At 41.5% G+C, this 10,170-nt stretch overlaps 1 protein-coding gene across 1 annotated transcript in view; it reads left to right on the top strand.

Annotated features, from left to right (window-relative positions):
• The first annotated feature begins 268 nt into the window (after positions 1-268).
• fam20ca (FAM20C golgi associated secretory pathway kinase a) overlaps positions 269-10,170 on the top strand; it is a 47,507-nt gene continuing 37,605 nt past the window's right edge. Inside the window, exons 1-3 of the mRNA XM_042222220.1 lie at positions 269-1,746; positions 2,190-2,374; positions 5,919-5,997. Coding sequence (XP_042078154.1) covers positions 1,196-1,746; positions 2,190-2,374; positions 5,919-5,997 — 815 coding nt within the window. The 5' untranslated portion in view covers positions 269-1,195. The remainder of the gene's footprint in view (positions 1,747-2,189; positions 2,375-5,918; positions 5,998-10,170) is intronic.

Here is a 10,170-nt window from a genome sequence, read left to right as displayed (position 1 = left end):
TAAAATTAATTTCTTGTATTTCTTCAGTTCGAATAATTTTTGTCTAAAACACTCGTTCCTTCATCCCTCTATTGAATGTCCCAGTTTAATTTACCCAATTCCTTATTTTGATAATGATCTAAAAGAACACATCAAGCACATGCAGTAGGAATACATACCCATTGCCCTCCGTGTGATATAGGATGCACAATGTTTCAGGTAGTTCCAACGCCCTCTGGCTGTGTGCGGGGGACTTGCAGCCTTACAGGGTTTCAGCATACAGCTTTTTATCCCCGAAGCTCGCCTTTCATGTCACTAGTGCTACTTGTATGTGCAGACGCAGCCAATCTCTTCCTCATGACGCCACCGAGGTTGGGCTCAGAGGGCTTCGATCATAATATTTAACACACCCACTCTGGATGGACACTTGGAAGGAAGACAAGGCAGTGCTGAGAGAAGAAATCACAACCAGGATCCCACACACCTGCCGGTCAGCCTGCCAAGCCAGTCTCTGATTTGACTTCAGCGACGTTTGCAGACAGCAGCAGCTTTGTGAAGAAGCGGGGCAGCATCCAGGCATCTTGCAGCGGATCACCTGTTATTTGGGGGTTTTTTTTATTATTATTATTATTTTTATTATTATTCCTCTTTCTGTTTATAAATTGATCGTAAATGTTAGGAAACCTGTGCTTTTGTGGACTACGTTATATCAGTGTCATCCTGTTACTTTCCTCTGAAGACAGTTATGACGCGGTTGACATCTCACTCCGTGCTGGCAGCGACACAGGGAAGCAGATTTGAAGAAGACTATTGATGCTTTTAGCAGGACCCCACTCCCTTCTCTTAGCCTAAGATACATCTTCAGTGAGATTTATTTAGTCACTCGTCCTCCTGACACTATAGGCTATCCTGCTCAACAAGGCAATGAATGAAGAGCACTTCCTGAGCCAGCAAAGTGTCCGGGTTTTTACAATGTCTTGGTCTTTCCACCTGTCTGGGAATGAATCGTTGGGACTATTTTAAATATTAAACACCGCACATAAAATGGGCTTTTTAAACATAGGCTGACGCTCATTATGTGTGGAGCGATCATAGAGAATTCCCAAAGTAACATCGTTGTCTCGTCCTCAGAAAACAGTGTTAGACACCAATGTCGGTGCTGTAGCTAAGGTGCGCTTAAAGCTTGCTATAAAATATATATTTATAGAGGCTAAACATGATCTTGTTTCGCAAATTCAGAGTCTTGATACTTATGGTGTTTTTGGTTGCGTGCACCATGCACATCATGATAGACTTGTTACCAAAACTAGAGAAGCGGGCGACGGGAGCGGAGAGCGGGGACGGCGGCTGCCAGTGCGCACACCACACGGGCGGGGAGTCGCAAGGCTGGGGGAAGCAGCGAGGCAGGACGGCGGCTGAAGCCGGCTGGCCTAATAAGCACACGCTGCGAATCCTGCAGGATTTCAGCAACGAGCCGAGCTCCAACCTCACATCGCATTCCCTGGAAAAGATCACCACCGCCGGGGACAGGGCGGACTCTTTCCGGCGGATGAAAACGTCGGCGGGGAAGGCAGATGACCACAAGCCGCTGATGGGAGACGCAAGCGGGGGTCGGATCGTCCCTTCCCGTGCTGTCTCACGACTTTCTCGCCTGTTTGAGCATCCTTTATACAAGGTTGAGCTTCCGCCTCTCACGGACGATGACACTTTGTTTAACGTCAACAACGACATCAGGTTTTATCCCAGAGCAACAGGGAACCAGGGATGGTAAGCCGACGAGATTTAAATTAAACTTGTGTGATTTAAACGAGTCCATGAACAGCTAGAGTGCTCTGACTTCAACATGTTTGCTCTATTAAGAAGTCATTTTGTCACCCAGGTCTTTTACTTTTATATAAGGTTTAAAATCACTCCTGTTCTATTCTATCATGTCCATTCAGAACAACAAATCTATTTTATTTCCTTATCAGTCTTCACCTCTCTCTCTCTATCTATTTTCTTTGTTTGAGCACCCAACTTGGCCTCTGCTTTCCATCATGCTGGATTTTGTTTTCTTTTCATTGTCTTGGATTATCCATAGCCAGCCAGGCAGCATTTTGCTTTTTGTAGTTTGTTTTTTCAAAACCATCTGTTATAAGCTTGTATTGTTCTTTGTCTACTCCTTCACCATCACTTATACCTTCCCACTCTTCTCCTCACTTGCTTGTCAGGCACAATGAGGACGGAAACGAAGACGAAGAGGAGTTCTCTCCAACTGAAGAGGTGACAGCAGAATCCTACCCCAACTGGCTGCGATTCCACATCGGGATCAACCGCTATGAGCTCTACTCCCGACACAGCCCTGTGCTGGATGCCCTGCTGAAGGACCTGGTCACACAAAGGATCACCAGCGTAGGTGAGTCAGTCAGCTATGCTGAAAAGGTGTATGTGTGGGTGTGTGAAGTTGAGGATTTGATGGGGTCTGCAGTTAAACTCTTTTATCTGGTCTGTGTTGATCAATTTCTAACTGTTAGATTCTGTCCTGTCATTTTGGCCTACAGCAGCAATGTCCCAACTAACTTAAAGATATTTTCCCTAATTATACTCAAGGTTCAATGTTATACTAATGTGTGAAAAATGCAACTTGGGAAGGCTTTTTCACCTTGGCATGAACAAAAACAAAAACTTTGGCATAAAATTTGAAAACTGTAAAAAGTGGAGTGCCTGGACCTGCTTGTTTTTGTAATGACTCCTAAATTATTTGAAGTGTAACAATTATATAATCAGGATTTTTGATAGAAATTCATTTGACACTCTTACACTGGAAGGATAGTGCTGTATTCAAATTCCCTTTTGTTTTTTGTTCCATTCAATCACAGTATTTCACTGAGATCTGCATTGTGTCACTAAAAATTAAAGTGGAGCACCAGGAATTTTTTATCTGAGAAAGAATAATAAATAAAAAAGTTGTAGGTTTTTTTTTTTTCATCTTAAATCAAACAAGCTTAATAACTGGGAAAAACTGGAAGAAACATTTGAGGAGAACTTCCTCCCCATCAACTCTGAATGTCACAACATTGTTTTCATTTCTAAACACCCATTACTCTCTTTTGGAAATGCTTTTCTTTTAAAGCAGATTATAAATGAGCGCAACAGTAAGAGCTGCTAAAAAAGTTGTTGTTTTCTCTATGTAATGAGATCAGATGTTATAAGGCAGATGTGCATTACATTGTTACCACTGTGGCCAAACTTCCTTTGGGTAAATGTGAGTAATAATCATGACCACAATCCCAAACTGAGACCATTTGTTCCCTTTTAGGATGAAAATTTTTGTCGAGGTGTTTCTGATGTTTTTGTTGTTGTTCTTGTGGGGAATGTTAGTTACTTATGCCTATTTAGCCTCCAATACTTGTTGTATTTGTCTGGTGTCTCAATATTATTACATCCTCGTTCTCTCAAAGAACACTCACAATTTCTCGTTCTACACATCTCCTTCACTTTAGCACTCACTCTGCCTTTAACCCTTCTTCTCTGTTTTTCAACAAAAGACAATATAATTGCTCAGGGCCAGACATACCTACAAAGATACTGTTTGTCTGCAGTGAAGCAGTGCTCTATGTCTGTGTGGCTATATGTGTTTATATGTCCGTGTGTGTGTGTGTGTTTGTGTTAGTGTGCACGCCCTGGAGGCATGCATTAAAACATTTGTGCCCCATAATTAGCACAAACACTTAGCTGTCTCAACAAAATGACAAATCAGACACAGCATTAGAAAGTTTTCTTCATCAGCATTTTCTCCTCACTAGTGCCCCCCCCCCCCCCCCCCTTTCTTCCCTCCTTTGTGTCTGTCTCTCTGTTGGGGCAGGCTGTGGCCTTTTGTTCAGTCTTCAGCTGCACTCATAAATCATACGCACAGTAACATGAGGTGATACAGGTGAGAGCAAGATGGATTTATCATTGCCGCATGAGAGGGGGAATCTCAGAGCGTTGGGCGAGGCCTGGAGCATATCTGAAAGACCTGCGAGCAGGAAGGTGTAGAGAATAAGACAGCGACATCGATTCACTTGTGGTCTCCTGGAGAAACAGAGCAAGTTAGATGGTTAGATCAACACAAATGCATAGTCTCGGGCACAGCTGAGACAGATGGGAGAATCTTAAGAATGTTTTGTTGTGGGTTTGTTGCTGTTCAAGTCATGTGTGATTGCACGTCAGTGCAGAGACAATCCAGTGAAACAATCAGCCAAGCTTTAGCGGGATTTTTCACTGCGGATTACCTTTTTCTAGTTCTCGATTAGAAGGTGGATTTTTATGAAGGCCTGCGCTGAGCAATGAATTCAAGAATTGTGGCTTATGTGTTCAAGGTCATGGCATTAAATCATAGTTCAGTCATTTGCAATCTCTTAAAGGTTTTAGATCCGTTGTATAGCTGCACCAAGTTTGAGGATTACTCTAGGGTGCTATTCACTTGACCTGGCTTCAGCAAATCTGTCATATGTGAAGGCCAAATGCTCTCAGTGTATTTTTTTTTAGCTTTGCATTCACTCAGCATTCATCCTCTGTCATAAAGAAAAGGCACTGACCTGAGGTTATGTAGGTTGTACTGTTGTGTGCAACAGTGTATGTAAAAATCCAAAAGCTTTTGAAAATGAGTCATGGTAAATGGAGAGGCTTGCCAGCACTGAGTATGATGAATTCAGACAGACAGAGCATAACAGAGAGAATGTGAATACAAGGATGACATATCCAACTAAAAAGAGAGGGGGGGAAAGCAGAGGAACACACCGTGAGAGCTCTGAGAGAAACAACAAGAGAGTCAATGAAGACAAAAGACAGCTCGGTGCAGAAGGGTAGAGTGCAGTCAGCTACTCAGCCAGCAATCCAGTCAGTAAGTGGGTCCACTACAGGGGGCTTATGTGGATATTGGGGTTAGGCAGAAGTGCTGTGTTGTGTAATATGATCAAGTTAATGCGCTGTAATAAATGGGCAAATACCCGAAAGCTTGTCCATTGTGACAGAAACACAAAGCAGTTGGGCAGGCCTGGCGGTCTCTTTGTTTGAGTCGAAGGAAAGCGGGAATCTCACAGTGAGCCTCCATCACCCTCTGGGAGACACCATGGACATGACTGATAGTCAGTGACATATGCCCTGGCTCATCTCCCTGAGTACAGGAGGTTAATTTGTCTGAATGAAAAAGGAAGTCGCTACAGTGAATCCAGTGTGCACAAGAAACTTGCTGACAATGTGTTCAATTCATGAAGGCTTACAGACAAACATCTGGTGAGACTCATGTTTCTTATATTATGTAGCTTGTAGCTAAACACGCATGGATGGAAGTCTACATTTAGGTCACTTTATTGGACAAACGGACAGATAGTGAGGGGTCGATTGAAATGGAACAACAGGTTCAGGCATCCTGGAGTCAAACCATAATAATGTGCTATGTGCCTAAAATATTCTCAGCAATGTGCTCCTGTTGAGGCAGCGTGTGTGAACTTTATGTACTAAAATTGAAGGGGCTTCTTTTCCACAATCACTGATATTTTGTCATTCTCAGAGCACCATGTTCTTCTAAAGTTGCATGCATGCTGCGAGAACACACAGTCGCTCTTTTTCATTCAGATAAACTGTCCATTTCATGTTCAACCCTCTGTTAAATCCAGAACTAGCCAGAGTTTTTAGCAGATGCTCTTCAGGCCACTTTTTGCTCTCGGTCACACCCAGCTCCTGACTGGCACGATTGCATTTACAGTGTCTAGGAAATTGGCCAGCAGATGTGATAGTTCTATTATGCATTCATGCAAAATTGCATTTTTCCATAATGGCAAATAACAAAACAGCTGTGCATGTTTTGTTTTGTTTGTTTTTTTTTTGAGTGCATCCATGTGTTTGTGCATGTATGCTTATGCCTCAGACAGTTTAGTTTAGATGCTGATCTAACAGCTCATTTTGTTTCCTCCCAGCCATGAAATCTGGAGGCACTCAGCTGAAGCTGATCATGACTTTCCAGAACTATGGACAAGCACTGTTCAAGCCTATGAAGTAAGTAACACATGAAGTGACTGCATGACATGATATATACGTTAGGTGTAACAATTGTTCCTGGAACTTTCTTATTAAACATCTAACTGCAGATTATACTCTTATACAAGTTTTTCTATAAAAAGTCTGTTTGATACACTCAGCTTGATTTACCAGTTGCATATGTTTTAAAGAGGGCAACACGAAGTCTCAGATGAATAAGTGCCAAGCACTGTCATCGCATCTCACTGCGTGTTCACCTACACATCTCCCCTCCTCCCTCATTTTTTGCGATCTTCTCCTGATGGGGAATTGTCTGTCTTCTTTTTTAATTAACATCAGCAGGCTTATGTGTTAATTAAAACGAGCATTGAGCCATCGTGAAAGCGTCTTTGGGGAGGCATACATACTGGCAATGGCACATTGCATTTGAAAAAGAAATACCCCCACCCCCTCCCTCAGCTGTCTGAGTTTTGCCCAATGAATTCCCATGGCGACATGGATAAACAGCGTCCAGGCCAACTGGGCTGCGATCAGAAGTAATTGCTCACGAGCCAGGTTTGATTGCTATGAAACGCTGAATGGTTTTCTACATGAGAGCCTCAGTGGAGAGTATTAGATTTTGAGAGAGAGAGAGAGAGAGAGAGAGAGAGAGAGAGAGAGAGAGAGAGAGGGACAGAGGGAGGAAGGGAGAGAGGTAAAGCTTTACAAGTTCATAATGTCATAATTCAACAAATCGTACAGGTGTAGTTCAGGATGGTTCTTTATTTCAATTGTACCAAGCCCTTTACCACATAAGCCAAAGTCACATAAATAAGAGGAACAGTGAAGGATTAGGAAAGCAGACGTGTGAATGCAGTGCTGGCTTGACAATGAACTGTGAAAAGTTTGGAAATGTTTTCTTGGACTGATTTATGGTGAGAGAGCCTGCAACATGTTTTCAAAGTTTATTCAGCGAGTGCAGGTGTTCAAACTCTTCATTTGTCTTCTTTTTACATTAGGGTAGTGGCACTCTGTGTGCTCAAACAACTGGTCATTGTGTCCCAGCTTGCCAAATTATTTCAAGGTCAATTAGTGGATGAACTTTAGAACATGTGGCACTGTTTGCAAAATTAGCGTCAGAGAATATGTGGTTCAAAGCACAGCGGTCTGAGGATGTATTTTAAACACAGCAGGAGCCAACACCCAGCAGGCATCATCTAGTCATAGTCAAGTAAACTAAGTTTGGTGATTACCCTGGGTTTCTATGTGTCTGGCTGGGTAAATCTGATATTACTGGTCTAATCATTCAGGGGCTGCTGCTAGGTAATACGGGCGCTTGCATGGGTAGTATCTAAGTTTAATGAAGTAATAAGTCAAAGGAAAGGGGAAGCTTAAATATTGTCAGCAGGGATTTGAAATGTTACACCATCCACCAAACTTTAAAATGCTAAAGAATCTGTGATTTCTTAAAGTAGATAAGTAAAGCAGTCAGTTGCCATCAGAAACAGTTTTGACAGTTTCGGAATCACATGCTACCGATTCCCACGGCTCCTTATTTAGCCTGTCATATTTTTTATTCAAGCCTCTTGCTTTGACTGTCACAAACTGTCTCAACTGTTTACAGATGTTATACAAAATTCCACAGAGTGAAAATACAAAAATATCAGTGCTTACTGAGAGTCGTAATGTAGAAACATAACCTTTGTCTCTGCTTTTGTTCAAGCACGGTGTGGCATTTTGTTGTTTCTGTCAGTGCACTGATGTGTCCCACTTTTATTTTAGGAACCAGTGCATTCTGGGTACAGTAGTTCAGTGCTTTCTTGTGTCGACTTGTTTTTCTTCACCTGTCCCTTTGTGCAGCATCAAGTGGTGCATCAGAGAGACTTTGATGTTTCAGGCCTCCTTTGAGCCAAATGCAAATTTCTACACTGCCATAGGCCAGGAGCTTGCACAAGCTGACAGCTTGCCAGACACCTCCACAAGATTTTTTTTTTCCTGTGCAGAAAAATTGTCAGTTTTTTTTTTTTTAAATCTGTCTAACTGACTTTATAATTATGTTTGATGATTTAAAGTATGATCCCAGATTGGAGTAGAAGGTGCTAATTTAGTCTTCAAACTACAATTTGTTTTTCCCCACAAAAAGATGTCATTACTTTTCCCTTTAAAGAGACAAATGTGTGTAATATCCTGCATTACCAAGCATGTACAGATGTCCTTGGTTTGGGTTCTTGTAAATCATATCTAGAGCCAAATGGATATGTACTGTAAGGCCGGAGTTTTAAGGCTGATATCAGTATTGGGTGATTCTAACACATCGGGTGATATTTTATTTGTTTAAAACATAAACAGATTTTTGTAACATTTGTTATGTGTAGTTATTTATTTACTTGTTTACACTCTGCTTGACTCTGCTCAGCTGGTTGTTGTGTTTATACAGTAGCATACCAGGCAAGTTGCAGAGTACCCCCTGGTGGAAAGACTCTGCAACGTCAGCACTAATAACGTGGTTGAATGGTGTTTCTACCAACTCATCTTTACTTTTTAAATTTTCATTCATCAGTCATTTTAAATGCCGATACCAATAGATCAACACTTAGTCTTTTATCATATGCAAGACATACTTGTCTCCAAACAGACATGTCTCCAAATAAGTATGAAATGTATGAGTCAAAAAGAGTCCAATTTTGGTGGTGTAACTTTGTGGCCATCTTTCCTGTAGCCAGTGAAAATTGATAGAAAATAGATTAAAGAAACTGAAGTTAGGAATATAAGATGGTTGTATTATAAAATGTTCTAAGGCTTTTATGGAAATAGGGGAAACTGGCTTGACGGAATACTGACAATGAAAGACAAATGAGTAGTTGTGGTAATCCAGAGGGTTGGGGCGAATTTGTAATGCCAACCTGTCAAAGAACTGGGTCCTCCAGCTAGAGCCATGTTTACAGGCTGAGAGAAAATACTCCATGCCAAACCTCCATGTCTGTCTGGCTTATGTCCCTGGTGCCTATCCTTCCTATTCCCTGTCAAGATCCCGGTTACAGTGTGTATACAGAGCTATAATGTTTATGTAATGCTAAATAGATTTGTCAAATGGAGGTTTGAAAGTTTGAGAGAGGAGGTAAAAGCCTCTGATATGCAAAGAAATAATTGATTTCTCCTTCACATCCTATCTGACAGCTCTGTTTCGACTCCCTCCCTTTGATGTTGTTGATAGTCTCACATTTCAGAATGGTTTCAGAATTGCAAGAATGATACTGATTACCTTTGATAATGTACAAACCTCAGTCCTGTTGAGAGCTGTTTTATGAAGGCATAAGTTTCACTACATGTCAACACATGAGCTACAAGATACTGTATATAGGACAGGCATTCAGCAACCACAGGGAATCTGAATATGTCCTCATCTGCATGAACTGAATCAAATTTGACAAGCTTTGGCTCTTAGCGTTAGTAAAGCCAACATGGTTGGCTCGGAAGCCTCATAGCTGCAACACCCAAGAGGCTGTTTGGTTTTTATCATCCAAAGGCTGTTTTATAACCACAGGTTCATTGTAGGCCATCATCATCCTCATAGCTGCTGTACGCCTACTGTTAAGTTATAACTGATATTTCTCTATGGATCCTCTCTGCAGATGGAGAATTCTATTAGGGCTAAATCCATTTAATGTCCTCTAAAGAAAAAAAACTTCTTGCTGTTCTTGTTATTGATTTGACTGCAAAAGATGAATAATTTTACTATTGATTTACATGTATTCTTGTAAAGTGCTGAAGGGTATTGTTCAAAAACAGATGGCTTGTCATTGTTGTGGGAGGTTTAATGCTGGACACTGCCTACAAATAGTTCCCTTATACAAACCCAACTATTAATAGCTATTATAGCTATTTTCTGTAATTTTGAACCAAAAAGAGACAACAATTATGTTCATTGACTCAGATAATCAGCATCTTTATACCAACTGACAGTTCACTAGCAAGGACCCCGACCACAGATGTGGATGACAAAAGTTTAATAATGATTGCAAAGAGCTAGGCCTGAAGCTGATGTTTGGGAAAGGCTTCATTGAGGATCGGGCCCAGGTCCTGATACATTTGAGAGAGTCTGACAATCTGATAACAAGGAGAGGAAGAGGGGACCATGCAAACAACAAGAAAGGGGTGTGTGGTATAAATGCAAGTAGGACTTTGCAGACGTATACCTAGAAGGGGGGGGGG

This window comes from Haplochromis burtoni, unplaced genomic scaffold (assembly GCF_018398535.1).
Source record: "Haplochromis burtoni strain Fernald_Lab_line unplaced genomic scaffold, NCSU_Asbu1 Contig_81, whole genome shotgun sequence".
Taxonomy (NCBI): Eukaryota; Metazoa; Chordata; class Actinopteri; order Cichliformes; family Cichlidae; genus Haplochromis; species Haplochromis burtoni.
The sequence above is the reverse complement of the archived record's forward strand: the minus strand, read 5'-3'. Positions and strand labels throughout refer to the sequence as shown.